Below are 24337 nucleotides of genomic sequence, written 5' to 3'. Positions count from 1 at the left end.
TCAGTTATCAGCGCTGTTGTGTGTTGTGTTCAAAACAGTTCCTACCATGAAATGTCATTATGCCAAACTTCATATACAAGTGCACTTTAGAACATAGATACAGAACATTACTTAGAATCCTCATAACACTTTTCTAAGATCGCACATCCCCTTTGATATGAGCTAATATTTTCCCCTAACTATAATCCTTGTTCTCATACTTTCCCATGTACCTTTTCACTCATCCTTTCATTGATGTCGTCAATTTCACGGATCAAGGCGTGAATTTCCAGGGCTCCCTCTAATGCCTTGCGATATTTGTTTAGATCACCATGGAAACTGTTCCACCTACAGAAAAACAATGTATGCAAGCTAAATCTCATACATGTTCTCAATCTCTGCAACTGCTCTGTATACCAACTAAAAGATAAACTAACCATCATTTAAGGACCTGGTGCAGAGCTATATATCTATCAATATATATATCTATCAATATATATATATCTATCAATATATATATATATCTATCAATATATATATCTATCAATATATATATCTATCAATATATATCTATCAATATATATATATATATATATATATATATATATATATATATATATATATATATATCTATATAGAGTTTAGGTTGCCCACCAGCAGGGATGTCAGAGAAACTTAACACACACAGGCACAAGGGTTTGGTACAAGTAAAGGGGAAGCAAAATAGTAGAAGGGATGCCAAAGGACTGTCAACCATCATGCAGTTGATGAGCCCCGAATAGACAAAGTATTCCGATACTACTGAACAGCTACTGTACTAGACAAACGATATGTGGACTTATAAAATAATGAAAATGACAGAACTATGTATTATTTATAATAGTTTAGCTAATAAGGGTGCACAGCTGTCCTTCAATGGACCATAGGAAACTTTAAAACTCATTACGGTCACCCAGAAAATTGTAAGCACATTTTCCTTTTGCAATGTAACATCACACTACAGCTTGAACATAACAGGTGGACTCCATATATCACAATCACTTGTAGAACACAGCAGGTCACTTACTTGTCATTCAGCTGTTTCTTCCGCTGGTTAATGGTCTTCATCTCTTCCTGGTTCTGCTTCTCCAGCTTGGTGGCGAGAGCATTAATGGCTTTTATGTGGGCATCATCCACTGTCACTTCCTAAAACAATTCCAAAGCTTTTTAGTAAAAATATATTATTGATATATGTTATTATGGTGGGCAGCATGGTGGCTCAGTGGTTAGCTCTTCTGCCTCACAGCACTGGGGTCATGGGTTTGATTCCCGACCTTATCTGTGAGGAGTTTGTATGTTCTCCCCGTGTTTGCGTGGGTTTCCTCCGGGTGCCCCGATGTCCTCCCACACTCCAAAAATATACTAGTAGGTTAATTGGCTGATTAATGATAGAAATTTGCATACATTTAGAGCAATAGCTATTAATAGACAAACTGCACCTATATATTATTTATTGTATTCACATATATACATGGGGTAAGTAGTACATTTATATGGTGGTTAAAGTGATTTATAGCACTTAATTATAGGTAGATTTGCAAGGAACAAATAGGTTTTCCTGTAGACTGAAAAAGTGCTCCTACACTATGTTAGTCCTGCTCATTATATCAAAAGCTTCACCAGCCATTGAATTGTACCTGTTATGCCAAAGAGAAAGCACAAAATATTCATAGGAGAGGAAGAGTTCCAGACACACCTGCCTGCATTGGCCTGTGATGCTCTACTTACTCCTCTTTGCCTAAGGGCTGGGTCACATGAACGGTTTAGAATGTTGCATTTTTTTGTAACCAGAAAACTTCGGGTTATAAAGACAGTAAATGCTCACACAGTATAAGATGGAAGTAAGTGGGGAATGCAGTCCTGTCATATCATAGTGATTCTGCTCTCAAAATTCCGTGTGGAGTACTCTGATAGGTATCATACCATACCTAGTAAATGTACTTCATATGGTTCTTACCCTATGTATATATGTGAATATAATATAAAATAGATAGGTGTAACATGTAACGTGTACTAATGCAACCTGTTGAAGAGAATTTATTAAATCGAGTAGTCAGAGCACAGGATGTTGTTGATCTGGATTTGCTATTGATGGAGGAGCAGCCGGATGCTCAAGTGTGATTTATAAGGTATTCACTGTGTACGTGCATTTTTACTTGCTCTCTAATAAATATTAATTATTTGATATATTTTGTCTAGACATCTCCTATACTCCAATGTTCTCATACCCACTCCTGCTTTACTTTCAATGCAAGTGGAACAAATGAAGGTCAGTAGTGTATCCTTCCCAAAATGGAAGTACATGTGCTCGCTAACCATGCAGTGACGTTACACATGGTGTGTCACTGATATCTGCACTTGTGTTGTTCAAATGCTAGTGTGTATGAGGCCTAAATCTCTCCACAAACAACAAGTTGCTTTGGACAGATTCAGTCTTTAGGCACATGTGCTGATCATACAGAATCTGGCAGGTCCCAATAGTGCTCCAGCGGACATCAATGTACACATAACGATTGTGGTCATCGCTGTACACATTTCCATGAAGGAATGAACAGAATAGGAAATGACCATTGTTGCTGGCTGGTAAAATCTCCACCTGTGGCCACCTTGAGAAACACCTAATAAGATATAGATAAAGGCGATGCATTAATTTATTACCCCAGATCCTGCTCCATGGAACTCATTCAGCTTTCTTGTAAGCTGTAGACAGTGCTCATAGTCTCCCCCCACATCGCCAACATTAATCATCACTTCCTGGAAAGAGAGATATGGATTAGTGCACACCCAAAAAGAGTGCAACACAGAGAAATTCACAAGTTCAAACTAACTAATGGCTGACAGAACACGTTTCATATACTGCTAAATTTACCTGTGTTAAAAATATCAGCTCTATATCGTACTCCTGTATGAATGATTATTGCAGGAAGCCTACCTTTGCTGCTTATCAGGAAAATAAAAATGACTGTTTATGCAATAGTTACATAATTTAATATTCAAATGCACATGGAATATCTCTCACCCCCTAATAAAATGGTTTAATCATTATTTTGAATCCAATCTAGTAGATTGTTAAATGACCAGGAGCTTTTTATTTAGAAACACATTTATTTTATGGAGTAAGTAGAAGCCCATACTAATTTATAAAATATAGAAAGATAATGTTTTCAATAACTAGCAAATAACAGGTGAAAACTGTTGTTACACAGGGATCTTCATCATATTGTATAGAACCTGACCATAGTCTTGTAGAGTGATAGCTTCCCTCCCTTCTCTTACCCTCTCTCTGATCCAAGCCTCCACCTGATCGACCTTCTGCAGAAACTCCAGTAAGTCTCTCTTGTCCTCCAGCATTTTGCCCCGAGAGGCCACTGCTTTCCTCAACTTTTCCCATTGTTCATGCAGTTCCCGACTTTTTCTACGTATATCTGAAGATTTGGGGTGTTGTTTAGACAGCAGTGCGTTCCCCATCTGTACACAAGCAATAATATTCTGTTAAAATGAGTCATCAGGCACCGTTGCTTATACACCCAGCATTTGGGTATTTACTTTACCTCAGTAACTTCTTGGATGGTCTTCTCATGAGCTAAGATCTCTGCCTCGAACACTTGATGTTTCTGTAGAAGCTTCAGTTTACTTTGTAGGTCTGTAGAGCCCTGGTGAGTGTCATCATCCAGCATCTGCATTCGTTCATTAATCCAGTATTGTGCCTGGGGAATATTGGTGTGAAATTCAACATGAAATTATTCTGCTATTTCGACCACTTGGTCCCTTTCTCTTATTCTACGCCTTGTTTTTGGTTTATTTTATTAAAAAAACAAACAGCAAAATAGGACGAGCCAATTACATTAAATTAAGATAAGGTAATAACAGCGGTGTCATTTTTTGTATATATATATAATGCAAAGTAAAATAACCTGCGAAACAAAATAGGTCACACAGTACAAAATATGCTTTAAACACCTGAGCTAATGTACCAACTTCCCGCAGGGGCAACAGGGATCATCGCAAAAGGAGAACTGTGAGAATCCAATTTGGAACTTCAGGAACAGCTAAGAACCTAAAATTTTATATATTTATGTATGTGTGCTTTATACAAATTTCTAATTAATAAACATTTAACTACTACACTGGGAAGCTTTCTTCCCCTTACATTATGTCACAGCTCATTTTAAAGCGATGACATAAAGTGGAAAGACACATGAATATCTCCTGAGGACCTTAAAACACAATCTTGGGTCTAGTCTCTCTATTATCTGACTTTAGCATGCTTTCAATATATAAAAAGTAAAGCGACTTCAAAAGTATGGATTGGAAGCTTCTTAAGCTTTACAAATTCTCTGAGTAGATATATGTGCTGACTGGGTAGTCTACAGCATAGGTGTAGACAGCAATACCTAGGATGCCTACTTAATGCAAGTTAGTGTACGCATGACCAACCAGCCAACACTTTGTTATACAGAGGCAAATGCTTATACAAACAGAATTTTCATAAAAAAAAAACAAAAACAGATCAAGACAAGGCTACAACTCACTTCAAAAAGATTAGTTGTGTATACATGGAAACATCCAAAACAAACCCAGACAGATTTCAGCATAACCAACAAAAAAAAATGCTGCTGTGAGAAGATGTTTGCTAATGTGAAATTGCTGTACTGACTGTATTACCTCGGTGAGGTTCTGGTTGAAGAGAGCCAAAAGGAGCGCTGTGTTTAACTCTTCTCGTCGAGCCTGGCTGAGAGCTTTCACCTTCTTCCTCCTGTCTAGAACAGAGTTCAGTTTGTATTGGACCTGTCTAGCCTCCGGTCTTCTGTCGTTCTCTTGAAGCCGTGCTGCTTGTTCCTCCAATGATGTCACCTGAAATAAAAACATAATTAATACTAACTGAGGCCCACAAGTGTAATTTTTATGTATGCATTGCCTGAATAATCAGACACAAGAATTATTTTTTAAAACAGTTGCCTATTCCTAGAACTAGACAAACAATGGAAGTGCAGCTCTGTTCTTCTGCAAGCTCTGCCCAAGTGAGCTTGTTTCAGAGGCTTAAACTACCAACAATTTTAGTAGTACAGACTACAAGTGTGTAGACTGATACAGATTCAATAACGGAGTTCATACATCTGCTGGGATGGGCTGCACAAATTCTCCAGATTTGCCTGGAGATCACTCAGAGTTCGGCTGGGTACACACTACAGGTTTTCCACCCGATTATCAGGCCCATCACATGATAAACGAGCGCTCCGTCAGATATCGTATTAGTGTGTATGCTCCAATGATTAACGATCATCTCGTTCAACAATGGAACAATGTCATTCCAATCCTGCAGTGTGTATGCACTCACAACCAGGGGGTAAATGTATCATAGTGCGGGTTGTACAAGTCGCGGGAAATCGGCGAGATGACAGTTTAAATTTAAAGCGGCGCTGCCTTGTAAAGGGAAGCGCCACTTTAAATTTAAGCTGTCATCTCGCCGATTTCCGGCGACTTGTACAACCCGCGCTATGAAACATTTACCCCCAGATCTCCATAGAGTTTACAGGGTCACAATCTTTTCAGCCGATGGCTATGACTGATGAAGAGCACAGATCTGAAGGTAAATCTTGTAAAACGTGTATAGACTGTACACCTGAATCGGCTGCCGATCCGGAAAAGTCGTTGGTAAAATTTTTAATGATATCACATCGGGAGAAATTTTCTGTAGAGTATACCCAGCCTTAGTTGTAGGAAACAATCCAACTATTAGATGGAAGGGAACTCTTAACTTTCTCATAAACCCTGAACTTAAAATAGTTTAAAGAAGTGCTATTTTTATTTTAAAGAGGAGGAGACTTCCATCAATGACGAGATGACTGCCATATATAAGATTGTGTCGGTCTATCGTTGCTGCTCAGCTAAGAGGTAAGCTGTTCTATGTTAGCGGTGTTATTATAATAAAGATGCAAGCTCTAGTTGTAAAGTGCTGCGGGGACTGCTGGCATTATGTAAGTATATTATAATAAAGCTGTCACCATACATAAGAACTGTATGTTACAAAATCCTGGAATACCGCTTATAATTGATGACATAACTAATGATCATTTATAAGGATATAACTGACAAAACTTAATAAAGAGTACCTGTCACCTACGCACAGCCATATTTGGACTGCACCACTAAATAAAAGTCTAACCTCATACCTTTTCATCCTGAGAAGTAAGAAGCTTCTCAAACGCCTCATGTTTTTTTATCAATTGTTCCACTTCTCCAGCAGAGGTCCCAAGGTCACTTGATTTCAAAGTCGCCTGGAAATACAGACAGCAAGTGTTTCACTTTCACATTTCTTAAGATTCATTAAAGAGACATCAAACACTTACCCTCACGTATTCTCCAAAAGAAAGGATACATGGCTTTAGCCAATTAGGTGGCAGATAAAACGCAGGACATCTATTTAAGGGTTTCTCTAGGAGATGATGAGCACTTTAATGTATAAACTCAACTAATCTAGTGGAGAAGTGAAGCTACCATCAGTCCTGGGCAGTCCTCCAGCCATTGGCTTCCACTCAAATATTTCATAAGTAATCACCCACGGAAAAACCCATCGTTATGTGTAGGCAACATATAAGTGTAAATTTTCATTATAAGACATAGTAAGCCTCTATCCAAAGTGTACACAGCAAGACTTATACTATTGTGCAATAATCCGCAACATCTCCTCAAGTTCATTGTAATATATCCGCTTTACTACCCACCTTGTCGGCTACCTCTCCATCTCTTCTCCCCCCTTCCTCTCTCGTTCCCTGTCACCTGTCCCAACATCACCCTTGTGTCTTCTGTATGTCTGACCCCCCTTTAGATTGTAAGCTCCTTTGAGCAGGACCCTCTCTCCTCCTGTTTCCACCACTTTTAATTTTGCTCTCCAGCTTCTCAGCCCACCTCCTTCTTGGACCTCCTGTCTCCTCTCTCGCTTTACTCTGCACCTCTCAGTGGCTCTTACCTGTCAGATGCGCCCACCCTCCTGGGCACAGGTTTCCAGCTCATGCTGAATATCCCTCACCCTCTCTTTAGATGTGCTTTGAGCTTCCTAAGTTATAGTGCTTATTGTTAACTGTACCGTGCCGTTTTACCTTGTACTGTCCTATTGTTTGTTCCTGTACGGCGCTACAGACATTTTGTGGCGCCCTATAAATAAAAATTAATAATAATAATAATAAAATATAGAGCAAGCCCCGCACCAAACCTCACTTTATAATCTCGTGCCAAGGAAATGCTTCTACCACAGAGTTAGAATGGAGAAAGGACGGAGTCAGTATAACAAAAGCATAGACTAGAAAATATACCTAAATATGGTCTGATTGCAGCTGCCAATGGCTGAGGAGACATGTTCATATTAGAAAGAAGAAATAAGTAAAGAATAAAAAAAACAATACATATTTAATGCCAGCAAAATGGGCAGCTTTTAAAATAAATGTACAATAAAAGAGTATATAGCCCCCTTGTCCATGTATCAGGAATACAGGAAATAGGAAAATTGCTTTCTTAACTTATTGTAAAATCCTTTTATCCTTTACTATACTACGGTACAGGGGATGATCATATGAGCTATACTATTACTATATTTTTGGTATGTGTGTTAAGCCCCATTAGAAAAATCCATTTATGTATGTGAACATTAATATCCTACCAACTCATGATCATGCTCTATACATGACCAACTAAAGGCAGCCAAATACCCTGATGTAGCATATCAAACATTACAAACAAAATAATTTCCCCCAACTGTCTTTTTTTCTCATGGGCAGAAAGGTGTTTAGCCTAAAAATGTACCAATGGTGAATAAAGGACTAGAACTTATATTCAGCTGAAAATAATTAGGGAAACAAACTAATCAATAATTATGTCCATATTTATCTGTACTGTTATAGAGACCTAAATAGAAGTTAGAGACTGCAGTGACCAGCTTAAAGATAACTTTCTGATAATAAGCTTCCACAAACGGCTATTCACACATGACACTCCAGATTCAAAACATCTAAAGACTAAGAGGTATATCTACGGAATCAGCGGCGCTATATAAATAAATGGTGATGATGATGATGATGATGATGATGTATATTTACTAAACTGCAGGTTTGGAAAAGTGTTGATGTTGCCTATAGCAACCAATCAGACTTTAGCTGTCATTTTGTAGAATGTACTAAATAAATGACAGCTAGAATCTGATTGGTTGCTATAGGCAAGATCTTCACTTTTCCAAACCTGCAGTTTAATAAATATACCCCTAAAAGTCCCAATCAATAATCATCAATATCACATCCATGTTAGAAGTTCACGTAAGTTAGGAACAACTGTCCCAGAGCATGACAAACCAATGACCATCTTAGCCTTATGTGGACTGTCGCTCATTAAGAACGTTGCTAACCGTAGGATACACCAGGCTCCACAAATAGTTGGGAAGGTAAAACAAATATAATATTGAAGCCAATGTTGGGGCATATATACTTGAAAAATAACTCCACTTTATACTTGCACTCCAAATATCTTAACAGTGTTTTGTTATACATTCTAACTTTATCAGAGGGACAAACAATATGCATATTGTATGCCCAACTGAAGAAGGTATAATACATAACAAAATGCCTCAAGGCTTAATCCTTATCCAAATTTGGGTTACTGCCAGCACTTTTTCTGCATTTTGATCAATGACCAGGATGCGCTATATTGAATGGCTGAGACTCACAGACCAGCTGCACAACCGAACAGGACTGCATAACCGATTAAGATCTTCGGGTCGCAGTACAGGAAGTCGAGAACAAAACAGTGTTGTTCTTGCTATAAGTTGGAAAACCAAAGGGTAAATAAATTGTGCCTTTTATTTTGAAGTACAACAACAGTTGGAGAGGCGCGTATTTCTTAAGCTGGATCTAAGCCAGCAAACAGTGCTACTACGGAGTAATATTTAGCTTGACAAATATTGTCCTGTATTATTCATAACCTCACAGAAAAACAAGCAATTTTTATTTCATATGTGTTTGACATTTGCCTGTCTATATGTGTGCAAGAGGTGGGACTAGTCTAACAGACTGATATCTCCGATAGTGTACCGCAAATCATTGACATTTAAGGACAGTTTTAATAAATCTGTGATAATCAATGACTGTATTCTCAGTGTGACTTATTTACTACAACAATGAAAAAAAGTCTGTTAATTCCTTACTGCAGCAAGAAACGCTATAAGTAATACATACTCTATCCCTTTATTTAAAAGTGTATTGCAGAAGTAGACACATGGGCGAGACATAGAAGAGGAGTATAGTGTAGACTGTAGAGGTTGGAGCAGTGATGGGCAACAGACCTTCACCTATGGCCTACAGCTACTTCCCGATGTCAGATTTGTATGCGATATCGTGTAATGTTCCTTTATCTTACATTAACATGCTGGCTGATATGTTATTGCATATAACTTATGCCTGAGACTAACAGTGATAGGCAGCTATTTTGAAGGTTAGAGGGCTGCCCCATGCGGCCCTTAAAGGTTACCCATACTTGCCAACTCTCCCGGAATGTTCGGGAGCAGGCAAGTCTCTCGCAAATGCCTAGCTTAAATGACGTGATTTGCGGTGAATCGCGTCATTTTGGCCCCGATCCCACGACAAAACGGCATTTCCGTTGCGGGTGGGGCCAAAATGAAGCGTTTGGCTGCGCCCCGCTCCCTCTTTCCCGGACTACACTTGCCGAAAGTAGGCAAGTATGAGGTTACCTATCACCCTCTCTCTCCATCGTATGCTTACAATCATTCACTGGTTCTTGACGCCAGGACCAGGCTGGGCTGGGGGGCAGGAGAGCATTTGTCCCCCCCAAGGCCGGTCCCATGATGGGCTACCTTGGGCTGGGTAACTGCACCACCTGCAATTTTTCATTAGGCTGCGGCGTGGAGTCTTGCTCCCCAAGCTAAAATTTCCCAGCCCTGTTTGACACTATTATAACCTCCATATGACCAAAACTGACCTATCTTTCCATGTTTGACCCTGCATTGTCCACCAAAATTAATTTGGGCGAGATAAACATTTGTTTTCTCTGGTGTTTGGGGTTCAAATTGGATGACAGACTAAAAAAAAAATAAAAACAGTTTTACTGTAAAGATGCAGCAACAATAATCAGCTTTGGATTTAACTGTATAATGTTTTATTATTGTAAAAATATTTCCTTTTTGTCTCAGTTTGGCCCATGCGGTGGGAAAAAATATGTTTTCATCTTGCATATTCTGTGTATAATGAGCACTGATTCTGGGAGTTCATCAATTTGGATCTCTGCGACTGAAATCTCACCATCTGGAAAGAGCTTGGACTATTGAGAAGAATGTTTACATTGGTCGATAGAACATTTTTGTTCACAATCAGTATAAGGATAAAAAGTCCATTGTACTGTTTGTCATTATTTACGGAAAATAAATACGTTCTTGGAAAGGAATTGATGCCAGAAAGTGCTTTCATTGAATATATGCTTTGAGTCTTTACAACAGATGTTATTCCTAGTAATATATTATACCCTGTATTTGTGGAATTTTCTGTGCACGGAATGGGAGTGTTACATGAGCTTGAAGAGCGTTCAGAAAAGTAATAAGGGACTGGATAAAATAGCCGCCTCCTTCACTTCTCAGGAAATGCCAATGAAACCGTTCTGCCACATTTTTTCACTTAAAATAAAACAACTACCTTGTATCTGATCTGGTAAATGCAGGCAGCCGCGGCAATTACAAGGTAAATATTTCCAAAGCAGAATCCTCAATCATCCCTCAGCAAGGAATGGCATAATGTCGAAAATATGTTTCTTTATTTTAAATATGCTGGAATCTTGCTCTTGTTACACACTTGTGCAATTGTTCTTACAGTCCACAAAGAGGGGAAAGGTGACTTTATAAATACCAACATTAGGTGAGTACTGATCATGGGAAGGCTGGCTGGCAGCATCCGGTATTAGTGGCAGGATGCACTCACACGCATTTAGATGGACCAGCAGGATAAGCATAGAGCATACATGCCAACTCTCCCGGAATGTCCAGGAGACTCCCGAATTCTAGGTAGGTCTCCCGGAATCCTGGGAGAGCTGGCGATTCTCCCGCATCTGCCCCATACTTGCCAAGCTTATGTTGGCAGGCTCTGGGAGTTCCTGGAGGGCACGAGGGTGTATGGGCGGGGCTTTATTTACAGTGGTAAAAAGATCCCAAACAAGCATTACATCACTGGGGCCAAAATGACACAATCCACGAAGGCTGATATGAGAAAGACTCAGAGAGAGTTGAAACGCGTTGGCGATAGCGGGACCTGACCTGGATGGGGAACAGATCTGGAGCTTTGTTGTGATCCATGCCTGTGTTCTATCTTCATCTGGTATGAGTCCCTGACTTATCCATTTTGGGATTGTTTTTAATTTGTTTTAAAAGTAAACTTGTTTTTAATGTTTATATCAGAAGTAAAACAATGTTGCACTAGATTCTTCCTGTCTTCATTTCATTCATATGCACCATGGAGAATATAACAACAATCTAAATGAAGGAGAGGGAAAAGGAACCAAGTGCGCATTTTGTCTGAAGGCTGGTTTAAAGTGGAAACACTGTAAGCATATGTCCATTGGGGTCAAGGTGCCACAGAAAATCCACAGACCTGCATTTTATTTGGGTGTCTCAAATTGAGTATTCACTTGGTGTTTGGAGTAAACTAGTGGTGACTAGAGAGTGGACGTTTAAACATGTTACACTATGTTATACCTCTTTATGTTTTAGCCATGTGAATGAGCTGACTTAAGACTGATATATCGAAGAAGGGGCGTTCCACTCTCTTTTGGGATACAATTTGATGCTAAATGTACGTATATTGTTGATTCGCATTATTATTCACACACATGTTTGAAGTAAGAATGTTCCATCTCCGTTGAGACCATAGATTGGCACCTTATGTATGTACACAGTTGATATTATAATACCAATGTAAATTTGGCAAAAGGTCAGTTCAAAACAAAAATGGTGGCAGAGAGAGCAGTGCGGGTCAGCTAACAACTAATAGCAAAACCAAATAGTGGTCATTACACTACTGGTCCCAGGATATAATCCTTTACGATGTTACAGCTTCCTAGTAACATAAGCTTTAAGAACCAGTAGGAGAGGCGTTCACCTATAGCAGCCACCTTTCCCGTAGAGTTGGATGCACTCACAGGTACTCGGATGCCTCCAGGACTTAACTCAACGTAGTAAAAGCTTATGAGTAGGAGCCAGTAGCAGGGATATAGAAGAAATGGGGCCAAGAGCACGCCCCCCACGTCCATTCAGAATGCAGAAATAATTTGTTAAAAGATGCACCCCCCGGCTGCCTGCTACCAGTTGGGTTCGCAGCCCTGGTGTCAGGGTAAGTACACCACTTCTTGGGGACCACCTCTACTACAGGTGTCAAGCAGTCTAGCATTCAAGCATTACGGCCCAGAACATATAAGGAAAACAAGGTAGGATAGACCTGCTCTTGGCTACCTATAAATGCTCTGGCAATGTTTTGTGTGCCTAATCTTTTCATTTTTGTAGTATGGGTGCAGCACACCTTTGTCTATTTACTTTCTAAAATGTCTAACTCTCTTCATCCAAACCAGTGTCCATCTAATGACCTCTGCCGTTAAATACAGTCGCGTACCCCGGCTGCCTGTCACTAGCCGGGAGGCAGCGGCAGAAGGAGGCATCAAGGTTGTCCTGGTGTCAGAGTGAGTACACCCCTTCTTGGGGACCGTCTCCATGGCAAGCCTCAGGCACTCCCCTCTACCCCGAGGTTGATTGAAGCTTACCCCGTGGGAAATGATTTTTCCGTCCTCCCTCCCACATACAACAACTTACCCACTTACAACTCCCCTGGTTTAATTCAGAAGGGCAGCATTACGGCCAGAGCATATAAGGATGCTTTTAAATTGACCTTAGTCTCTCTTGGTCTGTGTGTGTGTGTCTATATTAGGGAATGTAGACCGTACGCTCCAGTGAGGCAGGAACTAATGTGATTAAGTTCTGTGTACCGCACTGTGGAATTAGTGGTGCTCTATAAATAGCTGACGATGATGCTATAAGGAAAACAAGGTAGGAAAGCCCTGCTCTTGGCTACAGATAAATACTCTGGCAATGCATTGTGTGGTTAATCTTTCAATTGTTGCAGTAGGGGTGCAGGCCACATTGATCTCTCAGCATTCTCATTTATTTATATAGCGGCAAACTATTGAAAGCCATGCTCTTGGCAACCGATGAATACTGGCAATGTATTGTATCATTCAAGTGTTGTAGTGGAGGTGCAGGCCACATTCACATGTCAGCATCCTCATTTATTTATATAGCGAACGCAAATTAGCTAACTCTTTACAATTGGGTATCTACTTGTGTAAATATCTACTGATGCTTCTGTCCATCTAATGACAATTGTTCCTGCCTCTTCACTTTCCATAATGCCTGTATAAACTTTCAAATGTAGTGTGTTCCCAGCATTTCAACATTTTTAGCTCTTGCACATTATAATTTTTTTTTTGTTATTTAATTATCCAATGGTCTTGCTTCAGTTGGTGCATGGCAGATGACATTTTTTTTTTGCAGCCGCTGCAATGTTCTTCATGTGGTCACTGAATATCAAAAATGCCCAGAAAAAAACCTCCAACAAAATCTTCCTTTTTTTAATATAGATTTTACTGAATGACCCTTCCAAAATATCAAAGTATTGAAAAATAGAAATGATTAGTATATATAGCGTTTTTTTGGGGTGTGCTGTTGCTGCTTACCCTTACACCCAGTTTTTTTAAAAAAATTATTTCAGTTGTCACTGTCCCACACAAGATTATTTTCACTAGACAAACTTTCAAGTGTAGAAGAAACAAATCTGTTTTTTTGGTGTCAATAGTCTGACAGCAAAAGCACACTGTTTTACTCAAATAAATAAATATATACCAGCTAGTTCAGAATGAGCTCTATCTAACTCCGTCTGTATACTGTCTAGTACTATTGTATATATACAATGCAATGCATTAACAACCAGTAGCCACTAGTGTAAGTAAAATGTATTTAAGATTGAAATTAAAAGCAATTGATCAGCAAACTATTGTAGCCGACTATTCTCTACAGAACTGCTTTACAATATGACATGATTCCACTGCTTTCTATGTCCCTATATGTCACCCTGAATGCTATTTCATACTTGCCTACTCTCCCAGAATTTCCAGGAGGCTCCCAGAATTTCGGGAAGTCCTCCCGGACTCCCAGAAGAGTAGACGCAACTCCCGGATCCTAAAAAAAATGGCGAACTTAACGACACTGAATATCGAGGGGACTTTATCGCGTCATTAAGCCCTGCCCCCGCTATTCAATGCCGTGAATTTCTGCATTTTATAGTGGGGACGGGGCCAAAATTACGTGTCTTTCAAGTCCCGCCCCACACGCCCATCTCTGCCCCCCAGCTCCCAGAAGCCAGCTTCAAAAGGTTGGCATGTATGTGCTATTTACAGAGCAGAGCACCACAGCTAACCTCCTGCTTACACCCTGCCTGTTTTAAAATGGCACTGAAGAAAAAGGAGGAAGAACTTAGATCTATTTCTGGGATGTTTTTTTAAAAAAAATAAATGGGCAGAAATGACGTTTCGCCTCGTTTCGAGATCCAAGCTTGGTGGAAAAAACCGAGTCACGGCTCGCTTTTACTTGAGATCCCCAACTTCGTATTTTTGTAGCATTTCAGGGAATCTGAACCGCTCACTACTACAAAATACAGCTTTCAAACCCTCTCATTAGGGTTATTTTTTGTTTTGGCACTGGGCCAAGTTTAGGCTTGGAACTTTTACTCCAGTTTTGGGCACTGATCACATTAAGGGTTTTGTTTTTTTGTGGTGGCTTAGGAGTATAGTAAGACTGGGTTGAGGCTTATCTGTCCCCTTTTAAACCCTAAATAATATACATGACCACTTGTGGGATCGACCCATCATTGTATGTTTTAAAGAAATATGTAAAGGAGTTAACAAGGCAAACATGTAGTAGTGCAGTACAAGCTGTATTTGGGTAGTTACAGGAGAGACTTTGTAATATAGCACCAGACTGGAATCAGCCGGTGGGTCATGACTGAAGGGGGAGCCTATCACAGGTTCCGTTGTTGCTCTGTGAGCAGGGGAAGTCTGGTTGAGGCAAGAGGAGAAACAGCAAGATTTCCCCTGTGGGGGAGCAGGCGGAATACTTGGAGACTTTCACAAGCCCAGGATAGGTGGGTTAATGAAAGGGACAGAAGTAGGTGAGATGCTTCACGTGTGGAACTATGGGGACATCTAAAATCAGACCGCGCGCTCACCTTACCCTACTTACAGTGGAGGTAAGCCCACACATTTAGGAGAGAAGAAGGGGCAAGATGAATAAAGTGTATTAATTGTACCAATGTTATTTTATACAATAGTATGTGGACTGTGTTATTCCCCTATTGCTTTACAATATAGGAATGAAAACAAGATGAGAAATGTAACATCAGTGATATTTTTTTTTAAAAAAAAAAAGATAAATAATAAAATACAAATGGAGATATTCATATGTGAAGGTATTCACGTTGATTTGTCACAGTCTGATGTTGCGGTTAAGGGAATGGGGCTTATTGGTATCTTGGGAAAGGTGGGACTTTATGATTATGGGGGGAACCCTGGGACCTTGCAGGTGGTGGTCATGAAGAGTTCCCATTCCACGGATTGGGTTATTAAACCCCAGTATTTGGTTGGCAATGGGACATACGGTGGCTGGTTAGATGGGCATGTTATAGTTGACCATTGATGCTTATCAGGAATGTTTTTTGTGGCCCTGGTTTTCCGGTACGCACCTCCCCTTAAGGTTATGATGGGCTCAATGATTACTAAACCTGTAAGGATCCCAAACCACTTAGGGATTCCTGGTCCAGGCTCATGAATGATCAAACATGGACTAGATAGACATATGCATTCAGGTCCAGTGCAGTAGACCGATAAAAAGCCAGGCTCCAGGACACATACTGGTTTGTGGATGTTAGGAGAGCTTGGAGGGGGTTCTTACATTTTTTTAGAATCCCATTTGGCATCAACAAAATAAAACACACTTGCTGCCGGCAATGTAGCTGATTATGTTTCTGCACAATGTGTGAAGCGATAGAAGGTCAGGCTCCAGAAGTGACTTACGGTATAAGTACCAGGAGAGACTAGAAGTGTTTCCACATGGTGGACCCCAATCCATATCACGATACTAAACTGCTCCAATGCAGTGGAGCAGAGGGTGGAGAAGCAAAGATATTGTAAGTGTGTGTCTGGGGGAGTAAGGAGGTATGCAGAGCTGAAGGGGTGTGGGTGGGGGGCTGGTAATGTAATAAGGAAATAAGAGTCAACCCACTCTGTCTCTCCATTTCAACAGCAAGGTGATTGGTTGGTGTGTGTTAGAACAAAGAAAGGTGATTGGGTGGTGTGTGTTTGAACCAAGAAATGTGATTGGTTGGTGTGTGTTTGAAGTTACCAAGAAGGGTGATTGGTTGGTGTGTGTTGAAACCAAGCAAGGTGATTGGTTGGTGTGTGTTGGAACCTCTTCCCATAGATGACAGACCCACAGACCCAGACAAAACACTGCTTTAACTCATTAATAGACATCTGCTGACAGCCATATCACCTGGCATGCTCTTATCTCCAAAGACACCCGTCTCCTGTCAAACTCCAGACTTTATCAGGTTAAATTATACTTTGTTTATAATAACCTGACAAATGTGCATGTACTAAAACTTCTTTTTTATTTGCATTAATGCAAATCTACTTTGTGCCTGCATTATTGAAATTCAATCTGGCTTCTACGATCTTCATAGAAAGCAAATGTAACTTTGCCACCTTTATTTTCTCTCAAAGGAAAATTTTCTGTCATAAATTCCCGTTCTATTTCAAACTACTGGTATTTACATTATTATCGTAGCTCCTCTTCATGAAAAAAAACAAAACATTAAGAAGCTATGTTAGCCAAGGATTGCACCACTTGTGACATGCACAGATGTACCTGACCAGTAACAAAATGTTCCTAGCAATTATGCTGAAATATTGGCACGTAACACCATGGTTCTTTATTAAGGTGCTTTATTTTGTGGTGCACATGTAGTATGACACTTTTTTTTGTAACCAGACCTGACCTGGTCATGTGGTGTTAGTAACATTCTGCCACTACTCAGGTCATGTTCGCTCACAAGTCATAAAAATCAGCCCTGGGGTGTATGTGAGCAGATTAGACCTTGGACGCTATTCGCGGCAGGGTTCCCCAGCAGGGGGGCTGGCACGGGAAGGAGTAACCAACAGCTGGAAAACTGAACTGGAAATTCAATCCTAAACCTAGCGTCTGTGTCTGGATACTTCACTGTCACTGGATAGGGCTACACAAAACCACATAGGGCCATTAACTTGATAATGTATTTACTCTGCTCAGTGCAAGACTAACTCTAGTTAACTCTGTCACTGCTAAACTCCTGCTGCCACAAGATGCAGTTACACTTGACTGGTGCTGAACTAGCTCAATCAAATAAAAAATATTATAGCCTGTCCATGGCATAACTAAAACATAGATGCATGCAGTATATTGCTAAATGCACAGAAATAGCCTATACTGCATGTTTTATTCATGTGCACATGATGGGTAAAACCTGGAGTTATGTTCCTGTTGATATTAGCTGGTTAAATGCAAAGGAGTTTATAATAATCCATCCCAAACAATTATTTTGCCATGATGGTGCTCAGGGGAGCACCATACCAATAAAGCAGGGAACACAGAACATTCTCATTTCCTGCGCACACTACGTCGTCTGGGATCAGAAAATTGGGCTTACCCTGAAAGGGGGCAGTGTTTATATGAGGGACTGCTGCACAACATTTAAAAAAAAGTAAGTGTCACTTACAACACAAAAAAAAAAATGGAGCTGCTTGTGCTATGCAAGGTCTAACAAAACGCAAGGTGCTTTCAGGACCCGTTTATAGGAAGTGTCAGCAGAGTTTTTATAAATGTTGGGATATTTTCTGGCATTAATTTCCTGCTGCTCTATTTCTGCATCGCTGTTTTCTGTGAACCTTATTACAAATGTACCCTTTTGTATAGGAATATGACATGTGCAATCCCCAGAAATTTATGTTCAATCTCTTATCATGGCACACTTTGACCATACTTTCCCACCGTCCTGATTGGAACGCTATGTTCCGCCCTCCCGATTGGGACAGCTTATTCGCTCGGTGGGAAGGTTGGGAAGTATTCGGAAGTAACTGGGTGCCGTGTGAGTGCGCACGGCAATGTAGGGTGTTTGCAGGGAAGGAGAGAATAGGGCAGCCTATGCACGCCCCTGAGGGTGTAACCACACCCCTATCTTGGTGTGGTCATGACCCAATTGTACCATGAGCATGCCTCTGTCCCGATGCCACCTACCCAAATGTTGGGTGGTATGCTTTGACACTATATTTTTCTATTAAAAAGGATACAGAATTTTCTTCTGTACCCTTTTTTGAAAAATTTTAAAAACCAATAAAAATTTCATTCGTTAAAAAAAAAAAAATGATACAGAAACTAATTCTGTTTCATAATATATGTAGAAAGTGTTAATTTTACTAAAATGCAATCAATTAAAAATACCAGTAAGAAAGTCAAAGGAACAAGTGTACATTGTGCACTTTGCTTCATAGGTTGCGGTCAAGAAGTCTTTGCACTAGATACAGTGCATGGTGACTTTGCCCTGTTAGTACTCCGTTCCCCGGCGATACTGGCTGGCAGCAATATGAGGACAGTTACCACATTGCCATCCAGTCTTCCGTACCTCTGTGCATGCATGACTTGTCTTTGCCGGATCATGCATCCACAGTGAAACTAGAAACCCAAATCAGAGCTTCCAGCTACACTTTCGTCACCAAAAAATGTAAAAAAAAAAATATTAAAAATGTTTAAAATAAATAAAATCTTTTAAAGTTAAAATGCTCAGGCAAAATGCTTTATTTAAATAAATAAATAAATAAAATATAGGCCCTGCTATCGCCAGCTTGACATGGCATTAGCGATAAAAGGACAAGTACCTCGGCTGTCCATGGTAAATAGGCATCACCACAAAAATAATAAATAATATATGTACAAAATAATAATAAATAATATGAGTTATACTTACTGTAAGTTGGTTACTGAAAAAGAGAGACAGACAACAAAACATCCAAAATTCCTATCCCCTTGTTGAAACTAATTTATTTAATATTTCTTGCTAACAAATTGGCAACAGCTAAACCATAAAGAGCATGGTCCATGTCAATATAAAATAAACAGAATTGCATTTAGTTTATATTATATATAGTATCTTACATTGCAAGCAAGAAGCTTTCCAAAAAACCTGGCCTCCCCTTTTGACTATATGATCTACCATTATCTGTGCCGAACCTCTTCCCTTTTTTAACATACAGATATTTCTTCTTCCTCCTAACCATTTTCACTAATAATTTTTTCTTCTATGTTTTGTCTTTTTTTCCCCCCGATCGCTAATTCACAGTGACTAAATATTGCATTCTGTAAAAATGGAAGCTCTACTTTCTCAGCAATTAATAATTAAAAGAAACACAAGTGTTTTTGGATATCAACCTATATGTCATGAAACAATTAAATATATGATCCGAGATTGATCCTTTATTATCTGTAAATCATGCACAGAGTTAGGCTAGGTGCACACTACAGGATTTTCACACGATTATCAGGTTAGTGTGTACTCTGCAATGAATAACGATTATTGCTCCAAAGCTCATTGTATCATTTCATTTGATTTTTAAACTAGACTAAAATCTTGTTCAATGATGGAACAACATCCTTCCAAATTTGCAGTGTGTCTGCATTCACGATCAGGATCTCCATAGTTACATGATCTTCTCAACCCATGGTTATGACAAATGCAGAGCACAGATCTGAAGGTAAATCTTGTAAAACATGTATAGTGTATACACGTCGGCATGCTGATCAGTCGTTGGTAAAACCGTTATAGATAACACATTGGGAGAAAATTTCTGCAGTGTGTACCCAGCCTTACAAAAATAAAATAAGTTCCCCCAATGTGTCCGCCTCTTAAATTTATAATTGCATTCATCTTATTGGGGATATAAAGTTATAGTAAAATGGATGGTAAATGTATTCCATCTTCTTCACTTTTTGGTGGTCACTTTTAGAGAATAGCCCCCTATATATTGATACGTTTATTACTTTAATTATTTTATTACTTTGTAATTCACATGGATAGAGATGAGCCCTTCTCTATGTCGCAAGGGACACTTATGATTCCCTCCTCCAAGTATATAGAGTGTAGACAATGATATCAACTTCAAAAGCAAATTTTACAAGTGTCAGAATTAGAGTAACCTGATATACTTCAAGAGGGACTTTGCAGCACTTTAATCTTAAGAGGGCCACAAATTACCCTTAAACTCAGATAAAAGAATCAATTTAAACAAATAAAGAGACACCACATATCCTTAGAATAGATCCCAATTGCACTCCAAATACCCTTTGTTTTTCCCCACATCACCTAAAACCATACTTGCCAACTCTCCTGGAATGTCTGGGTGACTGCCGCATTTCGCGTGAGTCTCACGGACTCCCGGGAGAGTGTGGCAATCTCCCGGATCTGTCCACTTCCTAGTGAAGCGGGCAGAATTAGGTCCAAAACCGCTCCCTGCTGTAAAATGCTGCGTTTGCGCCATTACATCACGGGGGCGGGTCCAAAATGATGCAAATTTTGGAGCCCCGCCCCCATCACGCCCACCTCCCCTGGCAGGCTCCCAGAAGCCAACTTCATAAAGTTGGTAAGTATGCCTAAAACACCCCCATATGCCCTTTAAAAGCCCACTTACCCCATAACACCTCTCATACCTTACACTTGCCCTACAACACACCTCATCCATCACCATCAATTAAGAGCTGAGAACTGCAAGTGAAGGATGCTCATCACTGGGTTAGAGGCATGTAACATCAGTCTTCCACAATACAGTCCATCAGTTGATGGTTTGTTAATAGTGGAGGCAACTGCTGTCATGCACAGAATTTCTTTTATCCATAGATGCCAGCAGTTAATGTATTTCCCTCAGATCTGTGCTAAAATCACCTTAGAGACTGGTACTCGTGCAACATCAGCAGCAGTTGAACAAACGTCTTCATTGTAACCCATGCAAAACAAGTCCCAAACCTTGGTATGAGGACAATTATCATGTCCAGTCTTCAGTGCCTCTGTGCGTGTGTGACTTGGATTTGCTGGATCACACCTGCACAGTGGGCTTCCAGCTCCACTTTTGTCACAAAAGAAAATGTGAAAAAATATTGTCAAATTTTAAATAAATAAATATCTTAGAATTAAGCATTTTCCCTATGTGTAAAACCTGCTATCGCGTTAAAAGTCTACTGTCCGTGGTAAATAGGCATCACTATGCTGGTTGTAGCCCCTTGATGTATTGCAAAAAGTCTTAATTCTGGTGAAAACTCACATTTTTAAAATAGAAAGCGGTTATCTGTGTGGAGTTTGTATGTTCTCCCAGTGTTTGCGTGGGTTTCCTTCGGGTGCTCCGGTTTCCTCCCACATTCCAAAAACATACTGGTAGGTTAATTGGCTGCTATCAAAATTGACCCTAGTCTGTCTCTCTCTGTCTGTCTCTGTGTGTGTGTGTGTATATTAGGGAATTTAGACTGTAAGCTCCAATGGGGCAGGGACTGATGTGAATGAGTTCTCTGTACAGCGCTGCAGAATCTGTGGCGCTTTATAAATAAATGGTGATGATGATGATGATGTCGCAAACATAAACATATCCCAGAGTCTCTTTCTGTAGTCACAGCACATAGCAAGTGAACCAGTCCAGCATCTTTATACATAAAGTTTAGCAGGATTTGAACTATTACAGAAACAAACGCAGTAATAGTATACTACTATAGTGGACAAATTACCTTATATATGACTTTCTAGAATTCCACCGAAAACAGACATTTCAGCTCTGGTAAAATCTTGGTAAACTTGTGTCCCAAAAGGTTACTTACCTGGAGTCCACCAATCAGTCTATCCCACAGGTCACCCTACATCTAGCACACACATGCCTTGCTGCGTTCAGTCCCACTGGCAGTGTTTTTGTCAGTGGACAAAAGCACTTGCCTACCTGAAAAAATAGGTTGGTGGGAGCAAGCAGAGTCTTGTGATTACCTGTTGGATGGAATTATAATTTACCACCTGCAGCCCTACACACCTGTGCGCGCTAAAACAACTTTCAATATATAGAACATTACACACTTGCACAAATATTTTAAGGACAACTGTTTCTTTCTTTTGATTGTTACCTATAAATGACAGCAATTACAGCAACTAACATGGCATAGCTTACAACCTCTCCATTAGCCCTGGCAATGACAAGGAGTGAGACGTTAAGATAATCGTGGAACTGGGGAAAAAATCGGGGAAAGAAGGAAGTTACATAAATGTGAGGTGTCTAAAGACTAAACAGAATGTCTGGGATTTGTCCAAATAGTAAAGTGTGATATTTGGCAAAATTATTACTAGGGACTTTAATTTATGTTTTTAGCCAGTTCTCTGATCTCATTTTTATAAGACCGCAGTTATATACTGTGCTTTCGTTGGCACGCAGAATGGCTGCTTTGTGTGCTCTCCTGCTGGCTGGCTCTACGTCTACTGACATGCATGCAGGATAATATAGCACTCCAATTAGTCTGTAAAATTACACTGGATAAAAATCCCTATGGGGTACATAGCTGGGACATTTCTCAAGGCTACTACAAAGGAAATAAACTAAAAACAATGAATACATCAATTCATGTGTGAAAGTAAGCATATTACAGGGACTTATATCAGTTCTTTCTCTGGGAGTGGCCATTTTGTCATAGTCAGAGGACACTTATGCTGCACTGGGCATCTATGCAGGTAACGAGCGATACTGTGACAACAGGCCTTGGAGCACTACATTCCCCATCATGTCATGTTTACATTTTTAAAATATTATTACATTCAGTAAACTATTCATTTTCAATAAATGTAAAGCCTATAAAATAACATGTCCAGGGACACAACTTAACATTATTTACAATTGTCAAATTTGGGTGCAGTACGGCAAATCAAGGGAAATCAGCAACTATATAGCAAACATTCTGGGTCTCTCCCTTAAATGACTACTAAAAAAGAAATATTTTGTATATGAAGGGTAAAGGTAATATATACAGTTATAATGTAAAGTTTAATAGAGTAGGACTATCAAGCTCTATGACAGCCCTGCCCCTGTGTATGACACTACCGGTCCACACAGAACACAAGAGCTAAATAATTCAGCTCATTTATGCACAACTTTAATTTATATTATTGTTGTTGTTTATTCATATAGCACCAATCATCGTATGCAGCGCTCTAAAGAGAATCTGTAATTATTCACATCAGGCCCTGCCCCACTGGAAGCTTTCATTCTAAATACCTACAATACCCATCCAGATACACACACACAAACTAAGGTCAGTTTTGACAGAAGACAATTAAACTACCAGTATATTTTTTGAGTTTGGGAGGAGTGTCCGGAGGAAACCCACGGAATCACGGGGAGAACACACAAACTCCACACAGATAGGGCCTTGGTTGGAATTGAACTCATGACCCCAGCGCTGTGAGACAGCAATGCTAACCACTGTGCCACAATGCTATACTAATGTCAAATAAGGGATCTACTTACATTTTAAATCCCACCTAAACAATGTGCAATCTGTACAACTCAGTTGAGTTATCAGGCATCTTTTATGCAGCCTTTACCGCTTCACTCCTGAACAATCACACTGGAAGAGTACAGACCAAGGACGACATGATGCCGTTCTTAATAAACACTTTAAAACAAAAAAAGCAATGTCCACTGACTACACGCCATGTTGGAGAGCAGGAAGCAGTGGGTGCACATTTTATCAATGGGGGAAACCAGAGCGCCTAAATCACAGACTCCAGGTAAGAAACTTTGGAGACCGGTGTTCACTTAGAATATTGTAAATGTTGGTTGGAATTATCCTTTAAAATAGAGAGCTAGGTCAATTAGGTTTCTGTCCAATAGGCTACAAAAAAACAGAGTGTACAAGCCCAAAAAGACAGTAGTTCCCATTCAACACCTGATCAGGATCTTAGTGAAGCCAATTACCGCAGCAAGAAAATCTACATTTGGTCATCGCCCCCCTGCGCACGCTGTGCCCCGAGCAACTCATCATGAGCCCCAAAGAGTTCGATGATTAAGGTCTGGCCACACATCAATCCGTTCAGCTACAATGGGCCCATCTGCCTGCTTATTTGAACCT

The 24337-nt window shown here is 39.9% G+C and overlaps 1 protein-coding gene across 1 annotated transcript in view; it reads right to left on the bottom strand.

The window, feature by feature from the left end:
* The window catches only part of SPTBN5 (spectrin beta, non-erythrocytic 5), a 179426-nt gene that overhangs the window by 63790 nt on the left and 91299 nt on the right, over positions 1-24337 (bottom strand). Inside the window, exons 29-35 of the mRNA XM_075192975.1 lie at positions 6192-6296; positions 4684-4872; positions 3570-3725; positions 3295-3486; positions 2677-2772; positions 1046-1164; positions 213-327 (exon numbers count right to left, since the gene is read on the bottom strand). Coding sequence (XP_075049076.1) covers positions 213-327; positions 1046-1164; positions 2677-2772; positions 3295-3486; positions 3570-3725; positions 4684-4872; positions 6192-6296 — 972 coding nt within the window. The remainder of the gene's footprint in view (positions 1-212; positions 328-1045; positions 1165-2676; positions 2773-3294; positions 3487-3569; positions 3726-4683; positions 4873-6191; positions 6297-24337) is intronic.

This window comes from Mixophyes fleayi, chromosome 12 (genome assembly GCF_038048845.1).
Source record: "Mixophyes fleayi isolate aMixFle1 chromosome 12, aMixFle1.hap1, whole genome shotgun sequence".
In the NCBI taxonomy this organism is placed as follows: domain Eukaryota; kingdom Metazoa; phylum Chordata; class Amphibia; order Anura; family Limnodynastidae; genus Mixophyes; species Mixophyes fleayi.
This window is presented reverse-complemented; position numbering and strand designations above follow the sequence as displayed.